General features: G+C 32.2%; 1 protein-coding gene across 6 annotated transcripts in view; it reads right to left on the bottom strand.

The window, feature by feature from the left end:
* The window catches only part of LOC106457273, a 320,035-nt gene that overhangs the window by 50,516 nt on the left and 247,526 nt on the right, over positions 1 to 21,993 (bottom strand). For all 6 annotated transcript variants that reach the window (XM_022383116.1, XM_022383119.1, XM_022383117.1 and 3 more), the window contains one exon: positions 11,055 to 11,251. In XM_022383116.1, the coding sequence (XP_022238824.1) occupies positions 11,055 to 11,251 (197 nt within the window). The remainder of the gene's footprint in view (positions 1 to 11,054; positions 11,252 to 21,993) is intronic.

The following is a 21,993-nucleotide window of genomic DNA, read 5'->3' as shown; positions in this document are numbered from 1 at the left end:
ATGGTCAATATGTGTTACACGTCCAATATATGAAAAATGTTCACTATACGTAAAATGTCCAATATCTGTAACATGACCAAGATATGAAACCAGCACAATATCTGTAATATGTACCAATATATGTGAAACATGTCCAATATCTGTAACATGTACTATATAAAAAACATGTCCAATATATGAAGCATGCTCAATATATGTTACACGTCCAATATATGAAAAATGTTCACTATACGTAAAATGTCCAATATCTATAACATGTACTATATAAGAAACATGTCCAATATATGAAACGTGTCCAATACATGCAAAATGAACCATCAGATAAAATAAGAATCCCACTTTTGTCGGTCACTAGTCTATTGACGATTGTATCCTTTAAATCCAAACTTATCTTTAAACCAATTGTTTTCTTTTCCTGTAACAAATTCTACTTTGTATTGTTCAATGTTTTTCTCACTTTTGAAAAGTTTATATTTTAAAATTCTGTAGTTTTCTTTTTTAAAATTTATTATAAAATTAAAAGACCTTTCTGAGAGCACCAAGCCTTAATCTTTCTTTTCATTGTAAGCCGCAGAATGATTTTTATGGTTTCATCGAAAGCCCCTAATAATCACAACAACTGGCCAATCTAAACCTCTGGTTGCAGATTGGAGTGAAAGGTCAAGCCAATATATTTTCTGAACATAAAACTGAATGAAATGTATTTGAAATAGTATCTGTACGTTGAAATGTTAACTTCAATTAAGTCACCAAGGTGGGTGGTGTAACACCTTACTCTGATATTTATTATCTCTCAACGCTGTGTCGAACTCCTACGTGATCTAAGCTCGTGCAGTAGTTGGAGTTAAATTAGACATTTTTTTTTACATATATTATGTGACATTTCAATGGCATTTTGTATTTCAGTTTCGAATATGTTTGAAAATATTCGTAATTTACTCGAATTCACACCACGCTGTGATAAAATATAGTTTTAACATACGTAACCAGTCAATATATTAAAACTTACAAGAAAAAGCCTCATGAAATGTTTTTTTCGCAAATTATCATAGAATAAACTCTACAGCACGATGACGAGGAACCCACTTTGAGACTAATAATGGTTGGAGACGGCTTGAATAGGTAATGAACGAAAAACTTTAAAATAAGTTTAACATAACAGCAAATATACAACGTTTCAACAAGTCATGATGATGACAAAACCTTGTCGAGACGTTGTACATTTGCTGTTATGTTAAACTTATATTAAAGTTTTTCTTCATTACCCATTCAAGCCGTCTCCAACCATTATTAAACTCTACGGTATCCTACTAGCTTTTATCAAATTATCGTAATACTGTAGAGTTTATCCTACGATAATTTGATGAAAGCTACTAAGATACTGTAGAGTTTATCCTACGATAATTTGATGAAATCTACTAGGATACTGTAGAGTTCATCCTACGATAATTTGATTAAATCTACTAGGATACTGTAGAGTTCATCCTACGATAAGTTGATGAAATCTACTAGGATACTGTACAGTTTATCCTACGATAATTTGATGAAATCTACTAGGATACTGTAGAGTTTATCCTACGATAATTTGATGAAAGCTACTAAGATACTGTAGAGTTTATCCCTTAGTAGCTTTCATCAAATTATCGTAGGATAAACTCTACAGTATCTTAGTAGATTTCATCAAATTATCGTAGGATAAACTGTACAGTATCTTAGTAGATTTCATCAAATTATCGTAGGATAAACTCTACAGTAGCTTAGTAGCTTTCATCGATTACTTTAAGGATTTGACGTTACTACTGTCTAAAAAGAACCCGGCGTAGACGACCCTGTGGATAATTTTACATCTCTCTCTCTGTGAAAATCGAATGATTTGGTTCAATGAACCAAAAGATTTTGACATGTACAAAAGTCAGTGGTTCTGACTGCTCGTTTTCTCTTCCGCTGGAGAAATGTTTCCTGGTGATATGTGAAATATCAAACACCAGATGGTTTTGACTCTTATGAACACTACGACCCATTTAAGAAACGCATATATTGTTCTTTTTTTAAGTTGAAAAAAAATACCTCAAGTATAAAGTTCTATAAATATGTATTGTAATCCAAATGTGTCAAAATTGAAAATTAGTAGTTGCATCAATACATGAGTACACGAATGTAATATTATAATGATAATTTAAGGTACTAATAAACAAAGTGGAAATCTACTTACTATTCGACATTGAATCGTGAATGTTTATTGTTATAGAGATCCGTTAGAGAAACATAAGACACAGAACTAATACAGGATGTGAATCCAAAGGAAAAAGATCGAGATTAAAAAACCCAACAAGAATGTTGATATGTTCCAAGACCCTTTTGGACTATACACTGATGTGGAACAAAGTACATCTTAGCATTATTCAGGATTGAGTTATATAGCCTAGTCAACAATATAGATATGTTATGAAGTAAACTGAACCCACACGAACTATAAAGAAACAAAAGAACCAGTGAAATTGGATGTCGAATATCAGAATTGAGATTTTGACATACATAGCCGAGAAGCGTAATAGGAATAAGCTTTAGGTCATCTCAATGATTTATTAATTCCTAGAGTCTGAAAACGGTGAAACGTTTCTTCTGCTATTGACATAAAATAGTCCGGACTGACCTGCCATATGTGACTTTACTTTACTTTAACATCAACAGATCAATGTCAAAAAATGTCGTCAACAGCCTGATGAAACGTTGCATTCTAATCTCTATAAACAAGAACATATGAAAAGCATATTTAATTGGTTATAATCATTTTCATTATTTTAAGTTTTACTTTAGGTAGGTGGTACCTTGCTCCAATTGAAAGTTAATATTACTGATTCGTCACAAAGCACACTGGATGTGGAATTCTACAGTATCACCAACATAACAATTACACGCTACAACGCAATTGTGGATGTGTGATTTTTTAGAGTAATATGAACATAGCAATGACTTGTCACAACACACCCTGACACAGTATGTGACTTAGGAGTTAACCACTGATGCATGCATTATATTGTGAGCTGAAATGTCTTTTCAAAAGCTCACGCACTAACAAAGAACTCCACCATTTAGTTTACCAGTATGTAATTATACCGACGATACAGTAAGTGTTAACGTAAATCGTGAGAGGGTGTAAGTTAGCAGCAAAGTTTGCTCCATTCATTATTAACTGTGTTGAGAATAATATTAACACAGTACTATTAACTGTCGTGAGAATGATATTAACACAGTACTATTAACTGTCGTGAGAATAATATAAACACAGTACTATTAACTGTCGTGAGAATAATATAAACACAGTTCTATTAACTTTCGTCGGAACAATATTATTATATTCTATTAACTATAGTGAAAATAATATTAACACAGTTCTATTAATTGTCGTGAGAATAATATTAGCACACTTCTATTAACTATCGTGAAATTATAATTAACACAGTTCTATTAACTGTCATGAGAATCATATTAACACAGTTCTATTAAGTGTCGTAAGAATAATATTAGTACAGTTCTATTAACTATCGTGAGAACAATATTAACACAGTTCTATTAACTGTAATGAAAATATTACTAATACAGTTCTATTAACTGTAGTGAAAATATTATTAATACCGTTCTATTGACTATCGTGAGAACGATGTTAGTATAGTTCTATTAACCGTCGTGAGAACGATATTAACATATTTATATCAACTCTTGTGAGAATAATCAAATAACTAATAATGTTTCTAAGGAATCCAATGATAATGATAATGCTACTACTGATATATGAACTGTCACGAGAGCGATCAAGTTACAAATAACAATCTTACATGCCCTGATCATATGTATCTATATTATATTACATCCACCTTCATTTTATTTATTAACTTGCATATTTATCTTTAAATGTCCATACCCCAATGCCACAGCGATAAGTCTGCGGTATTATAACGTTAGAAACTGAGTTTCGATACCCGTAGTGGGCACAGCACACACAGCTCATTGTGTAGCTTTGTGCTTAAGTAAAACAAACAAACTAATTATCTACAAAAATGTATATGTTTTTTTTGCTACACAATATATGTGTTATGATGGTACATATGTGGTAAAAAGTTAAAAGCTAAACAATCAAATGCTAACAATCCCAAATCAAAAACAGAATATTTTCTCTCGTTAAACACATGCCAGATTTATCGTTGCAACGAACCAAAAATACAAGCTATTTACTCTAAAGGGTAGAAAGTATCATAGAGAAACGCACATGTGAAAGGAAATTAAATACACGTCAAAGGAAATTGAATACATTTGAATTGTTTTTGTTATAGTAATTTATCAAACTGCAATGTTATCGTACTTTAAACATACGTGTAATGCAGTAAGTCTGTCAGGTGATCTATTCTGATAATAAAATAGCGAGCATATATCTAAAAAATAAGATAATCTATTTATGAGATTCATGAGTGAGACGAAAGAAACAAGCATAACTATCTAACCAAAATGGTTAAGGCGCTCGACTCGCAATCTGAGGGTCGCGGGTTCGAATCCCCGTCACACCAAACATGCTCGCCCTTTCAGCCGTGGGGGGCGTTATAATGTAACGATCAATCTCACTATTCGTTGGTAAAAGAGTAGCCCAAGAGATGACGGTGGGTGTTGATGACTAGCTGCCTTCCCTCTAGTCTTACACTGCAAAATTAGGGACGGCTAGCGCAGATAGCCCTCGTGTGGCTTTGCGCGAAATTCAAAAAACAAACAAACAAGCTAATCAAAAGGGAATTTTTTTCAAGTTTCCTGTTTAATTATAGATTAATGTTTATTTCTATCTTTAATTCAAATATATTCGATTTGATATATTGCATATAGCGTTTTGATAATACCAAGGGTTTTTCTTTTCTCAATCTACTCTTATATACCTAAGCCATTATTTAACAAAAGTATCTGCGTGGGTCTTCTTATAACTAGTGAACTGTTGGACCGATTTTTACCAAACCTAGCATATACCCTTAGAGACCCCAGGGGAGTGACACGGGCAGGTGAACGAGGTTTGGATCCGAACCCCTGTGTCAACCCCGGGAGTTCCTATGTCTTCTCCGTGCTTGAACTGGTATACCAGCTTGTAAATATAAAATTTTAGCATTTAAGAGCATACAATTTAAAACAGTATCAAATTTTAAGATTTATCTCTTAGTTGAAATACTATAGCCCCCCAGTGGCACAGCGGTATGTCTCCGGACTTAAAACGCTAGAATCCGGGTTTCGATACCCGTGGTGGGCAGAGCACAGATAGCCCATTGTGTAGCTTTGTGATTAATTACAAACAAACAAATACTATAATTTAATAACATAATTGGTTTGCATTTTTACAAAATATACGATTTTAACATATAACGTTTCAAAAAAAGTAATTTCTTTACATGACCAAATAACATGCTCTCCTTTCTCCTTACAAAAGTAACATTTATTATCTTATGTAAGTCCTATTTCATTTACAAAACTACCAGAGCTTAATAATCTTTATAAAATTTGTTATTTCCTCAATTTCTAGTAAAAATGATGATTTATGCAAGTGTTCGATATTTTGAATATTCTCATTTGAAAATAAGTATGAAAATTCAGTTTTTAAAAAGTTTTAGCACTATGTTTTAATTTTTGTCCTAAGAATATTATCAATATTTTTTACCTCTTTCTGTTTGTTTAAAAATAATTTCAATTGCCTTTGTAATTTAACTTTATTGTTCTGCTTTGTATTTTATATTTATCATTTATACATTACTTAATTATGTTATTACTGCCCATTAACCAGTCATATGACGTTTAAAATTATAAGTATTTATAGAGTCCGCATAATTATGAAAAATCCTTTATCTGAGATTAAGTCGTATATAAAATATGTTCCATTTTTCTCCAAGAACTGAGAGCAAGAAGTTTTATTAGTTTTTATTTTTGGATTGTACTATAAGGGATTGTACTTTTATTAAATTATATATTTCTTCATTTGGTATACTTTTAATAAAATTCGCCCAAACTATTAAAACATCTTTCCAAAAAGTATTTTGAGTGTTATTTCCAATTTTTTTTATTTCATCACTGCCATATTGTGTTATATATTTGATATCTGAACTCGTATTTGCAATAAATAAAGGCTTATCTTTATCAATTTTCAACAGTCTACGAAATCAAGTAATTTATTAATTTTTCCAGTTCTGTTTTATTATCCCTAATAAAATGGTAAAATGTAACATTAATATTGTTATTAGAATAAAATATGGAATTGGTAAATGTTCTACTAAATATCAGTTTTGGTGATACTAAGTTGCTCACAACATTAATGTTTCCTACAACTGTTAATCTATGTTTTTTTTTTCTAGTTATTTATAATTTTGAATATTTCATTTGTTTTTAGGTTACAATTTATACCACTAGCTATTTTTAAACCAATTAAAAATTCTATACATAACTACTTGAAATATTTTACCCCTTTTAACTGTTTTCCACTTCTCAAAATATTTTTATTTGTACCAATTCAAGAGGCATTATATTTCCAGATTTAATTTTAAATCTGATCAATAACCAAACTTTTTAAAAGTAGAGAGAATAATAAGAATATTCCAGTTCTATTCAAGACGTTACTATGCCATCTGCATATTGAGAAATAACAAAAATCTCATTTCTTATTTTTAATCCGTGTATATTTAATTTATTTCTAAATAATGTTCCTAGTATTTCTAAAGATAAATTAAACAAATAGAGGAAAGAAGGTCGCCACGTTTAAAATTTCTCTTACTATCACGAAATCTACTTAAAATCCTTTTTAAATAATTGCACATTTAATATCTTTATGAAATTCGTTTATACATTGCTTAATAAATTTAAAAAAATATCTTTAACTTTAGCTTAAACAGTCCAAGAGAGCATTCTAAGTTTTTTCAAAGTCTAATATTAGTGAAAGTCCTGCTGTATTTTACTTTCATTGGAGTCTATGATGTCTTAAACTGCTCATATAAATGTACATTTTGTAAAGTCATTTGGATCTTCATTTGTCAACAAAAGTAACAAACAACGTTTCTAGTATTTCTTCATCCTTAATATATAGTGACTGTTCCCCAGTTTGTAAAAGCTATATTGTTGTATATTTTTGGATCCTCATTTGTCAACAAAAGTAACAAACAACGTTTCTAGTATTTCTTCATCCTGAATATATATATATAGTGACTGTTCCCCACGTTTGTAACAGCTATATTGTTGTATATTTTTCATGTGAGAGTATTACAGTTATAATACTTTTCTATACAATTGTATATATATATATAATTTGCTGTGGTTACAATATAAATCTTGCCATAAAAGTTTTAAAAATCAACTGTAAAGCTAAACATTTCTGTGGATTTTTTACTATTCGTATATCTATACTTTTTGACAACTCCTTCAGAGTAATTTCCCCATATAATTAATCTCTATTTATATCTGAAATTCAGATAAGTTTTATCTTTAGCAATATATATATAAATTACTATCTTCTAAAGCAGTATCTTGTGTTTTTTTATATATATTACTAACTAGCTATGTTTGTTTGTAGTTAAGCCAAAGCTACAAAAAGGGCTATTTGTGTCATGCCCACCCGGTTTTTTAAAGTCATAAGCCTTCAGATTTGCCGCTGTGGCAATGGGAGGGGGGCAACTATTCATGACAGACAATACTTTAGAGTTTGCTTTCGATTATTTATTTTTTATATTCCTGTCCGTCATTATTTTGGATATTGTTTCGTTTTATATGTTTGTTTGTTTGTTTTTGAATTTCGCGCAAAGCTACACGAGGGCTACCTGCGCTAGCCGTCCCTAATTTAGCAGTGTAAGACTAGAGGGAAGGCAGCTAGTCATCACTACCCACCGTCATCTCTTGGGCTACTCTTTTACCAACGAATAGTGGGATTGACCGTCACGTTATAACGCCCCCCACGGCTGAAAGGGCGAGCATGTTTGGTGGGACGATGATTCGAACCCGCGACCCTCAGATTGCCGTTTTATATGTTATTGTTTCTAAATTTACAAACATATGCTGTAGATTTTTCACGTTTTTCATTTCTGTTTGGATGTAAGCATTATTCCATTTAGTCTAATTGTCTAATGTTTCTTAAATAAACGCACCCAATAGCTCAGCGTATGTCTGCGGACTTACAACGCTAAAAACCAGGATTTGATACCAGTGGTGGGCAGAGCACAGATAGCCCATTATGTAGGTTTGTTCAAACAAACGAACAATTTTCAATAAACCAATTATTCCTTGATTTATTTCAAAAACTTAATATTATTTTCATTCAGGAATCTTTCTAAAGTTGATATATTTTTCTATTTCGTTTTTTTTATTATGCATTTTCTTTTATAATTTGCCAACAAGCAACTAAAGGCCCTAATTTTTATTTATAATATACCTAAGTACAATTAAAGATTAATTAATAAAATGCTATTGATATTTGACATTGTTTAACTACTTCTTCAGGTTTACTTTTATCTCTGTTTACAAAAAGAATTCATCTTTAAGCAAAAGTTTATTAAATTTCCAAGTTCTTTTTTTTCACATACAAATTTATTGAGTTGAGGCTTCATGTTAAAAGGTGAATAGTCACTATGTTAGCTTGTTAGCTAGCTTTTATAGTCACATCTTTATGAGTCCATCTTTGTTATAAAAAGTAAATTTGTATAAAAGAATCTAAGTGGATCACTTTGAGAGTCTGTTTGCATTAATACTTCGTTTCTAATATTTGGGTTATTTACATACCGATACCTCTCTGTATCTAACTCTAAATATTGCTCAAGTTTCTAATTAAATATGATACAGATTATATACGGAAAATTGGAAAAATATCTTTTACAAAAGTGATTGTTTATTTCTGTTACCATTTCTTTCTTTACTTTTATCTCATGCCAAATGTATATCAACTAGTTTATATACTATCAAGGAATGCATTAGGCTTGTACACCTTATTTCAATTTCACCACTGGTGAAAGAGAAAATAAATCTTTAATATATATATATATACATTTACACAATGTTTCATTTAGTACCATTTCTCATTTTACTCAACATTATATTTCTTTTGACTAGTGCCAAGGAAGTAATAATATTTTAATATTATTTACCATTTTGAGAAATTAGCAATCCACGTACGCCTAAAACTCCATATATCTGCTTTCCAACTTCAAATCTTCCTTAAACAAATTTTTAATAACTTTTCTGTTATAATTTTTTGAATAATGAATTCCATAAATTAATAAAGTAAAACTTTATCTTTCATTTTCTTTTCTCTATATTTTCATTATATTAATGTGATTTTTTTTGTTCAATATCTTTAATTTTTGATTTCTATTAACCTAAACTTTGCTTTAACTTCACAATTTATTCTTTCATCTCCGAAATTTACTTTCTAACTTTCTAATAATTAAATAAATTTTTCAATCTTTTGGCAGTTTATTATCTACTTACAATAATAATTTCAGTATATGTGTTAGAGTCACCCTTTTGCTTTATTTTATTGCTTTTCTCGTAGTGATCGAATTGGTTATCTCTCCAACTTCATCTTAAGTTTGTTATGTATAACCTTAAGGTTTAGCTTTGGACATTTCATGGCGATAGTTAAGACTTCTGTATTTTTTCTGTCTTACGAAATAACGCTTACTTAGACACAAACACATCTCACATTCGTTTCTTCTAGAGCCAGTTATGTCCTTAACAATTGCCCCCCCCCCCCCCCCACGGTGGCACAGTGGTATGTCTGCGGACTTACAATGCTTGAAACCGGGTTTTGATACCATACCCTACATCCTACCATACTCTAACAGTTGGTCTTTTTCTAGAATACGTGAAAATCGAGCTGTTTTTGGATTTACTGTTTGATTATATCTAGAATCATTAAAAGTATGGACACTTTTGTATTACTTACATATGTTGAAACATATATATATATACAAATATAATAGTACTATCTGTTGTATTTCCATGTAACTACTTCGCAGGATGTGAATGGATTTTTAACAAAATTGGTATGGAGGTTTATTAGGTCCATGCGGGGGTACATAAAAATTTTCAGCTTTGCATTTTGCGTTTTTATGGGACGTTTTGTGTTTTTACCACTATCTCCCCTTCTGTGGATGGATATTCACCAAATTTGGTAAGGAGGTTCATTGGGCACATGGGGAGATACATGCATATTTTCAGTTTTGCATTTTGCGTTTTGCAGTTTTTATGAATTTACATAACTTCCGTCCAGGGGATTGGTACTTCAGCTAGTATATATATATATAATTTAAGAAACAGTCAAAGCGAAGAGCGTCCACTTACAGTATAAAAATGAAACTATGGTCTAAATAATCGGTGTGAATAGTAGAATATATCTTTGTAAGAAATGTATCTAAGCAAGTTGAAATTGTAAAGTGATGGAGGTAAACCTAACATCAGACCCAAACTTAAATCGCTGGTTCACCAGTGATCTGAGTTTTAGCATTTCTGTTTATTTGTTGTTTTTATTATAAGGAATAATCAACCTATCATAACTGTCTGTCTGTAGTGGATGGTAATTCAAAATGTCGGACTTTGTGGGTTTGAACGTCCATTTCTGTCCCTGATGTTTAAGTTCTGATTTATTTTTAGATGTGAGCGTTTCAAACTGACGTTAGATCTGATAAACGCGTTTTTCTGACAAGGTATGGGGCTTATTTCTGCAGATATCGTTTCTACTAAGATACATTCTAAACTTTTCTCTTTGCATTTTGTAGCCTAGTTTTATTTGTCCATCCAATGTGTGCGATGCTATCAGTTTGAGAATAAAAAACAACAACACCGAATCTAGGGAAAGTATTGTGTTTTACACTCTTTCTCTTGTTAAAAATGAACATATTTGGTTGTTTTTTCTTGGTAAATACGTGTACTCACACATATAGATATATGTATACATAATACTTTAATTGCAATATTTTGTAAGACCAAAACAACACCAAAAGAAATTATTTGTAGTTTTTCAACTTATCAACATAATTAATAATTACATTATTTACCTCCAAAAGTTCGTCTCCGACTTGAATTCTGCCATCACGTGCTGCACTTCCATATGGATTAATACCACACACAAACACACTCATTTTGGTTCGGTCTTTGTTCCCTACCAAACTGATTCCAAGACCATTAGGCGCTTTCTTTAGTTCCACGACCAGGATCTCTCCTTTTAAGTCGCCATATTTTTTGTGGATTTTCTCTGTAATATGAAGTCAATTAATTGTACAATGGAAAACATAGGCTATTTTCTCTAATCAAACATACTTCATAGTTTGTGTAAAGGAAACTCCCAAATTAATTTGATATAAGCCTGATTATATTTATAAATGAAGGAATAGCTTTTTTGTTATAATTGATACGTTTATATGACACTACTAGGAAATTACAAATTTAAATTAAATGGAAAAATATTTTAAGTTTCTACAAAATATTAAGATCCTTGTATAGTAGGAATCTCTTTCGTCAATTGTATTTACACAAATCAATGGAAAGAATGAGTCGTTATATTAGATTACTATTCTTTACGGTTAACCAAAAGGTTAAAACTCAAACATTATGTTTTTATTCTGTGGTAACGGTAGGTTACAAATAAGATAACGTAGCCAATAAAGACGTAACGTGTCCTCTAATAGTACTGAATCTATCTCCTCTGGGTATTATATGCCCCCTGGTAACTCATGAATCTAAAAATCAGGTTTCGATACCTGCGGTTAGAATATATTTCAATAATTAGTTGAGGTTATTTCAATTAATAGAATCGTAGTCAACTAAAAACAGCTAAACAGGTTAATGCATGTTTTGATACGAAAGATATATAATTTACAGTCGTGTTAAGTTTAGGAATATATTAGAGTAAATATATACAACAAAAAAATATTCACATAAGTCCACCTTACAAATGGTTATCTCAATAATTTTCCGGCGATCTTGTTTTGCAAACATTACAATGTAAAACTATCCAAAGTATAAGTTCTTTATTTCAAGTACACGGTATTCTGTAACTATGTCACAATCGAAAGGGTAGAAAAGAAAGAGTTCGCAGACTTCCTAATCACTTTGCGTCATCTTGTTCATTGTTCGTAATCTACACCAGAGAAATATAATGTTGGAAATACCGTATTTCAGTTACCAAGAGTCATTAGAAAATGTTAACAAGTTATCCTTAAAGTGATAACTCGTAACTGCTTCCTTTGACTGTAGAACACAATTACGGGGAACATATTAAACCACAACAATACATAAAAAATTTCCACATCGTTAGTTACTGGCTCAGCAAAGAAAAATTTGATATAATTTACTATTATCAGTCTGATGATAATATTATACTTGCTATGTATCAAAGCTAATGGTTCGCCATCTTGTACGTTTAGTGCTAATGACGAACATAGTTGTAGTTTGATTATATAAGTCCAGACGCACGTTGACCTCGATACTCATGTCTACTAAACAGTAGAGCTTTTTCCTACTATTTACGCTTTATTATTGTAATTAAATTAATCGAACTAAGACAATTTCAATATCTTTCATACACTCGTACATTGATAAAAAGAGTTCCAGTAACCAAACTTGCAAGAAAGCCAATATTTACGTACAACTAAAAACTTCATAATATTTTACGCAATAACTAACAACGTAAGAATGTAATAACAAATCAGAGAATGTTTAAGAAATTAAACACTTTACATGTAATATAGGTTTGTTTATTTATATATTTAGAATGTTTGAGCATAATCATCGTTCATTTCGAGCTGATATACCAACTGTTGGACTACCCGTGTCTGATCCATTTTTATAGTAACGGGATACAAACCACGTGTCCTCGGATTAATTGTCCTAGCATGCTAATCACTTGGCTATGCTCGGCCATTAATGTAACCAACAACATAAAACAAGATAATATAATTACAAAATTAACGCTGATTTTAGTTAACATCATATTTCCATAAACCGATGATATTAAGTAAAAAGTAAAAGAGTAAAAATCTCGTTTTTCATGGGATGTTTATATTAAAACAAAACGAAAGGTTGTTTTGGGATTAAAGGTAGAATTACCTTCATTCACGAACATCTAACTACAATCACCTTACGAAAAGTAATTATAATATAGTTTACCAAATAGAAGTAGAAGCATTATAAATTATGTCTCATTCAGAAGCAAAAGAGAAGATACGGATATCAGACTTTATAGCAGAAAAAAAAGCCAGCTAAACTTAAGGATATCTGATGGTGTCAAGTGAGCGTGAAATTTCAATTTTTATTCTTAATCCTGTATTTTCTCCTCATCTATAAATGTTTTTAATCATGTCGTATAGGGCGCTTCGTAACATAAGGGTTGATTTATGTTAGTGGCAACAATCTTTCTTGTGTTCCTTGACATACACACTTAATTTCTTCGAGTCTTTGATCGAAATGTATTCTCAAATAACACAAAGGAACCGTAAATTAAACAACAGAGTAACATTGATGGAATAAATGCATTACAGAAAGGTAAATATAATTAAACCAGTTATGTAGATGTACTTTATCACGGTATAAGTCTCTATGCAAAAGTTATCAAATTCGTGCATCATACGTTTACTTTTATCGATTTCACATTGTAGGGAATAGATGAGTTGGAGGTGTTTATTTTCATTAGTAGCGGTCGTATGTAATGAACATATATTGAGTAAGATATGCTTCGACGGAGAGTGTTATCATTATCGTTAACTTGCTCCATATTTCAATAAATGCAAATATCTAAAAAATATGTTGTTAACGGCTCTTAAGTTATGGAGCACACGAAAAAATAAATACATTTAAACAAACTTATTCAAACGAAGACAATTAATTACTTAGATATTTGGTATTTTTAATCGTGAAAAGCATCTTACTGAATCACATGGGTTGGAGGGTAAGGCCAGAGACTCCTAAGGCTTAAACGCAGTCATCCTAATTCGAGGGAGGAAATCCAATCAGCAGCACCTGCTGTTTCTAACTGTTTTGAACTGAATCTTAACGTCCACACAGATGAAAATGCGGTGCATATTCAGCAATAGATCGCGGCTCGAACTTTGGACCATTCCAGTCCGTAGCCAATCACACTAACCAATATCGATTTTTTAAACATATTTCTAACTAATGATGCTCGTGGGTTCATGACTTTGTTGGTTAGAAGGTCCCTAATAATACATGAGCCACACAAAAGAAAAATACCATAAATATTGTGGTTAGCCTCACTAATTACTACAGGATGTCCTATATAGAATATTTCTATATAGCTTTTTTTTTTTTGAAACAGGCGAAAGCAAAACAACTCATTGTGATGCAATATGTTGACACCTACCGGTAATGAACGGTACAAAAACAAGCTGCTAACTTGAAAGTTAAGAGCACACCAGTGATCATTATAATGACAATAACAGACTATGAGATAAATGGCTGACTTGATGGATCCGTTTAAATTACTTCTTATTTCCATACTATAAATTATAGTTGAATCTGGTAAGCAAATTGAAAATTTTTTAATGCAAGAGGTGAACGTTTAATATTTGAAACGTGTAATATTAAAAGAAAAAAATAAATCTCCAGAAATAAATTTCGCGCGTGACGATGCTTGAATAGATGATTATTGCCCGTTCTATTTTAATGCAATTTAAATCTAATTCAGCTTATATTGAAAGAAAATAACTATCTCACAAACTGTGAGGTGAAACAAACTGAGTTACAGAGAAAGTGTCTATACAATCAGTACACCTAACGAAAACTGGTTCTATCTGGTTATACTTCGATATAATATAAGAATAAATACAAGGAGAGCAACACTGTGCGTCGTTTCTGAATGTGCTAATTTTTTTATATGCGATATAATTCAACCAATCAAAGATCTTCCACTTCTCGAAAGCCTCGAGCTAGAGGGTTTCGAATTTTTATCTTTAATATCGTAAATTAACATATAAGAAAACTGAAACCTATAATGATTAAAATGCACTGAACAATCATTTTGGGTACTCCCAATATATTAGCTGCTAATTATAATATGTGTATTTCTTTCCAAGACAGATTCATAAACAAGAAAATTCGACCAATGCAAATGACGCGTGATCTCGTTTAACTCGAGATCGGGGACCGGAATATTGCTCTAGAGTTTTTATTTTGTGCATAAGTACGTTTGAATTAGCATGGCAAAATCCATAAAATCGGTCCCCCACGTGACGTATGGTCATAATATTTCTCTGATGAATCAGATCTCCTTTTCCTGTTTTCCTGAATACAAGAAAGTATGGAAATAAGTTAAAATAGTCTACGACATCATCGACCATAAAAACAACAACAACAAAAACAGTTAGTTTTCATTTCGTCATTTCAAATTCTGCTGACGAAAATGAAGGTTTTGATGAAAGCTATCTTCACTCAAAAGTCGGATATTAGAAGCGCCGAAACTGACAAACATGGGGTAACCGGACAGGCCAGAATCCCTGATTAGGATTCAGGCATAGTCGACCCTAATTTTTGAGCTGCTGACCAGAGAGAATGCAGCCAGTCAACAGTAACCGCAGCCAAAAAGACTTTGTCTTGTTTCCTGAACGAATATACGAGATTGATAATAACTTTTGTAACGCGCCCATATCACATCTCAAACATCAGATCCTCCCATCTACGTATTAGCAGCGACGTGTTGTACAGAAACATTTTAGCACAGTTGTATTAAAGAAAAGTATAGTTATTTTCTTAGGCGAGAACTGAAGGCATTATTATACATTACTGACGAATACTCAAGAGCAAATGATGTCATTAATACATTGCACGCCGTTTATCTTTTGAAACAGTAAATAACGTCATTACCACAACGTTTCGTCGTTTATTTTTTTTAAGCAACGTAATTACTTTATTTTTGTGACCACCATTTCAAATTACATGTCTCATTACAGTTGAAACTTTTACAGTTGATTACTTGAATTTTCTTCCTACCAACTAGGAATATTGTTGTTACTGTGAGATACAAAATCTTAAATCGCGAGATGTATTTAGAAGATTTTCAAGATTAGTTAGTACGTATATCTATATTTATATATGCAAGTTGCGTTTCTGCTCTTTAGATTTCCATGAGACTTCTATTATTTTGCCAGCTATATCCATGCCTGGTATGAATATTTAATTTGATTTTTTTTAAGGAGAAAAATAAACATATTTTTCGTCACGATAGTAAGCATTCACTTTTCACTTTAATTTAGCTACTGAGATCACTAGTTCAGGTTCAGGAAATGTGATGTCGGTTTTGTGAAAGAAAACACAAATATGGCGTTCATTCAACCCAGAAATCAAAACAACAACAACAAAAAGACAGAGAGGACAATAACCTCATGTCTTACTTTACAGTAAAAATTACTATATTCTTATTTTATCAAGCGAATAAGGTATATAAGGCTTCATGATGGTTATTAGCCGCGGCATTGCGTCTTATAGAATGGCTCCGAGTTTTTTTTTCCCCCCAAGTAAAAATGTTTAGCTCATAGCTCCGTCATCTCTTGACCGATTTGAGATATAATTACAGTTCTGGACTCAGAAGGTCAAACCCTTTCGATTGATGTATTTAACCCCGACTAAGGTCTCATAGATTAATCCTGCCTAAAATAATTTCAATTCGAGGGTAAGTGATAGAGATCCTGATGAGTAATGAAATCGAATCGGGTATACGCGCGCCCCACGTTTGGTGTTGCTGGCGCACAAAAACTTAGCTAATAAAAAAGAAAAAACTGGTCTCGTAGATTAATTTGCTCTAATCCTGCCTAAAAGAATTTCAAGTTTACGGCTGTTCTGGATTCCCTCTTATTTTAGATATTTCACACACTCGTAGGTATTGTGCTTTTTCGCTTCTTCAGCACATTACTTGAATAGACTTGAGTATGATTAGACGGACTCAAATATTTTGGAAACTCACGCAACGAATGTTGCAACAAATAATCTTTCCACTTTGAAAGTCTCTTCACTCATTCTCTTGCGGAATCTTAAGTCCAACTAGCTATTTTTGGCAGTGTCGGATATTTTCAACTCCTAAGCAACATTTATTGTGGGATTCACATGTAAGTAGCATCGAAAAACGCCCATTTCTGTCTAGGGATGTGATAGTTTTCGTTGTATAGACAAGAAAGCTTGTATATGTACGAATGTGTGTAAGTGGCATAGAACTAATGTTTATACTTACTGGAACGTTTTCTTCTTTCTCTAAATAGCTTTGGTTCTTCAGTACTGCCATTTTGAGGTTCTGAAATACAGCAAAAAAATATTTGCTAACAATTTCGTTAGCATAGATTAAGATATTATGAAATATTATTGAGCAACATAATAGGTGGACGGGATTATTTTAACAAACAAGAAATCAAAGAAAAAAATATGTTCTCATGCAAATAACAATGTAGGGAATAATGTAAGTTATAAACAAATACTAAGGTGTTTATGTAATTCCAGCCATTGTTATCATTTTTTTGTTGAACGTGTATATGTGTAACTTATGGACATTTTATAAGAAATTAGAACCAATCACAATTACTGATACTTTAGTTGAAATGCATTTGTTCAAAATACTTGAAATAGGCATTTTCAAGTGTAGTGTGTCTGTAATTTTGATCAGCCGTCATATGCCACGTCAAAAAGTTCAAGACAATCACGGTTTATCAAAATCACCAAAAATGTTTGAATATTTACTTTTCTGAAATATTTTATATTAGCATGGAGCTATTCTCCATCGACGCCAAACGATACACATTAACAACGTGTAAAATAAGCTCACATGTTTTATTATGTCCAACTCTGAACAACTCTAAATCCGAATAAGATATGTTTTCTGTGCCACTATTTTGCTTCACCCATTTAGCTTTCGACCATAAATCAGAAAATATGGCTGTTACTTACTCGATGTTATAAGCAATACGCAACCAACAACTTGACCAAGGTAATTTACTCTTTCTAGAAGTACTTACTTCAGTTTATCAAGAGCGAGCATACTTTGTTCCACTTAAATTATTAGTTTTAGCCATTTACAATTTATAAAAATAATAGCGAATGACAATTACTACAAGTTAAGAATATACCATAATAATGTTGGTTTGGTTGTAGTTCAGCACAAAGCTACACAATGGGCTATCTGTGCGTTGTCATCATCGGTATCGAAACCTGATTTTTAGCATTCTAACTTAACATAATACTTTGTTCACTACACTTGGTTGATAATGAACTGGTGATGGAGTAAAATACCGTTCATATTGATTCAATATAATTGCGGTTTTAATTTGCTCTACATATGTGTTATGCTATAAAAGAACGACAACTTTTGAATAGACCGTATGCGAAGTTTTAGTTTGTTTTTAATTTCGCGCAAAGCTACACGAGGGCTATCTGCGCTAGCCGTCCCTAATTTAGCAGTGTAAGACTAGAGGGAAGGCAGATAGTCATCACCATCCCCTGCCAACTCTTGGGCTACTCTTTTACCAACGAATAGTAGGATTGACCGTCACGCTATAACGGCTCCACGGCTGAAAGGGCGAGCATGCTTCGTGGGACGGGGATTTCAACCCGCGACCCTCAAATTGCGAGTGAAGCACTCTAACCACCTGGCCATGCCGGGCCTACTATTAGGCACAAGCTGGATATTGTGGAATTATTAGCAATGTCTCAACATGTTTAATATGTTTACTACCGATATTAGCTTAAAATGTAGTTTGGGAAGACATATCTTTAACCTAAGAACAGAAGTCAGCTATTTTCCACTTATAAGCTTATTGGTGGAAAGTAGTGATAACCGCCTACATGGATGTGCGAAAAAAAAGAAGATGTATCAATGTATGATTCTATTACACATAGTTTATGTTGCTTTGAGTTAATTAACTTTACAGAACATGCCTACTAATAGATGTTGTTTTTGACCCATTTTCTAAGCCAAAACATACTATTATAGTAATTAGCATTATACATCGCAACGGCTGTTTAACTAACACTGAAACAAAACTATAATTTACTACGTTTCTTAAAATGCATTCGATCTCATAGACTGTCATGTTAAACAGGGGTATTTTAGAATTTCCCTAAGCATAAAATGCAGGTAAGAAAATGAATTTCGTTTAAAATTACACTTGCGTTTTCAAAAATTTCATGACAATAACATCACGTGGTTAAGACAAAAGTGACGAATTTTAGCTGCGTAGTTTGTGGGCTTCCATAAAGGTTTTGTTGAATATGTTTGTCAGTATTAAATTGTAATATGGTTCGGAAAAACACATCATCAACCTATAAACAACATTGCGTGCAGATCAACAATCCTCTGTTTACGACCTCGAAGTGGACATGTAGTGGCAATTACCTATAAACTGTTAAATAACTTCTTCTTTGTTGTATGTAGCATTTATTCTTCACGGAAAGCACTGACTTCTTTTGTTTCTGAAATTCTTGTTCCATGTTGCCTCTCAATGAGAAATATGTGTACAAACTTTTGAAAGGACGATTAGACAAGAACTAGCGAAACTTTTACGACTGTGGTTTATACCTTTATCTCACCATCAATTCCAGTAAAGCTTTGAAAAACAGTTAAGACAAAAATAAAATATATCAGAAAGATTTAAAGGAAATAAATTCGCCATCTGAGATTTAAGACAAGGGCGACTGTAAACACTGATAATTTTGGCAAACCTATTTTAAAACGATTGCTCTGTCCATTCTTTTGGATTTGGCCAGTTTCGTGGAATATTTTTTTTCATCTAATAAATAACCTATAGAGCTTGGCTTTAGGAAGATTTATTGATCACTTACACACCAAAATAATTTAAAAAGTCAACACTTATGGCAAAAAATTAATATGAATATTATTAACTATAAACTTTATATTGTCCAGAATCTAATTTTTTAAATTTTTATCTTAAATATCGTATCTGATGCTGTAATGAGTATTATCAGTGTGAAATATCAATTACATTTTTAATATACATGATATCTTTCTAAGAACTATACTTAAAGTTTGAGTGACACTTGAAAAAAAACCTATTTTGATAATGAGTTTTTAATTTAGGTCGCAATTTTTGAAATAAACAACAAATATATTTTTTTCTAACTTTTCATCTTGCTTCATCATGGGCCGACTAGTGGCTAATCTGTCAGGCTGTGAAATGAAGGATCCAGAGCTGGAGACGTGGTATCACTGAACACGCTTCGCTCATTCAACTTTTTGCGCGTTCAAAAAGTGACAGTCAATCCCTTTATTAGATTCATAGATTTGGGCAAAGCCCTTGTGGTGGCAGGTACTACTGGCTGTCTCCTTTCCCTCCTGAAAGTAGCTTAAAATTAGGGCCTGCTGTACATAAACCCATAAGATGCCGTTCAAATTGAAAATTCTAGAACTTCGTCACTTAATTCCGATTAGCTATATTATTTTACTAAATTATTATTTTAATGTTTATGTTTAGATCTCTACTAATTTACAAGTACGTTCCGTAAAAAATGTTGCCCCCCCCAGTGGCACAGCAGTATGTCTGCGGACTTACAACGCTAGAAACCGGGTTTCGATACCCCTGGTGGGCAGAGCCCATTGTGTAGGTTTGTGCTTAACTTCAAACAAAGAAACATAAAAAATGTTAATATTTTAAAATTAAATAAAAAAAAATGTTCTATTTCATTCACTTTCCGGTTTCAAGCAAGGATTTTAATTTTCGGCTTTTGTTGCATGACCTAATAATATAACCGTTATATAACTAAAATTTCGAAAGGTCTGAAACCGAGCTAAATGATACTATAAAGTTAGTAGTTAAATTGTACTGTGGATTTAGCAGTTAAGTAAAAGCCGATATATAGTCAGTTTATGATATTTGCCAAAAGTTTGATAAACACAAATATGTTTTAATATACGTACAACAATACAACTTACAATAATAGTTATTACAAACAATGATTTATAAACAAAAGTTTCACAAACTTACAAGCAATATAAAGTCTTCTTTCTAGTCTGGAACTTCTTCGATATCTTATCGAGGGTTCACAATGAGCGAGTTGATTACGAGTTGACGTAGGTATAATTCAATTGGCAAGGAGCCAGTTAGCTTTGTCCTCGTTATTTGCCAGCCACACACACACCGGATTTTCCACCGTGACGTTATGTAATGTTTTCGTAAAAATACTAATGTCCGATGAGAATCCACTGAAGTTAAATGAGTTGTAATGTTCGAACTTTGTACATGCTCCTGGTCAGATATCTGGAGTTTTCCGATTGATAAGCGTTATAATAATCACAGTTATAACTTCCGAACTAATAATAGATACTACGTTTTTGGCGCGGCGCGTTGGTTATATTTATAGGCGTGTGGAGAATTTCCAGAAAATTCATACTGTGCAACAATACAAAGCTACATTAAGCGTTTACGTACACACATATATTGTTGATTCTTACATTCGAGAATTTTCTACAATTTTAGAGAATAAGCGGGAGTTTCGCAATATATATATTTAACACTATAATATATGTATGTTTCTAAATATGAATTTAATCTAAACAAACGTCGATATTAAAATAAATATATAATAATAAATCCGTCACACAGTTGGAAACTGAAACTGCAGGTTGATGACACTACATTTAAACAATTTTGAATAAGCAATTCAACAAGTCACATGGCGAGCATAGCCGATATAAATTGATGGTGGAACGGAACGTATTAGAATTACATTTCGGCATTACTTGGCACTATGTAATTTGTGGGATGCCACTGAACATTGGTCGTTTTTGGGATTTAGAATTCCCAAGACGGAGATATCCTTTGCACCTTTGACAAAGCGGTATGTCCCCGGACTTACAACGCTAGAAATCGGGTTTCGACACCTGTGATGGGCAGAGCACAGATTGCCCATTGTGTGGTTAACTTCAAACAAACCAAACCAAAAACTATGCACTGAATGGCGTATATATATATATATATATATATATAT

The sequence above is a fragment of the Limulus polyphemus genome, unplaced genomic scaffold (assembly GCF_000517525.1).
Source record: "Limulus polyphemus unplaced genomic scaffold, Limulus_polyphemus-2.1.2 Scaffold310, whole genome shotgun sequence".
In the NCBI taxonomy this organism is placed as follows: domain Eukaryota; kingdom Metazoa; phylum Arthropoda; class Merostomata; order Xiphosura; family Limulidae; genus Limulus; species Limulus polyphemus.
This window is presented reverse-complemented; position numbering and strand designations above follow the sequence as displayed.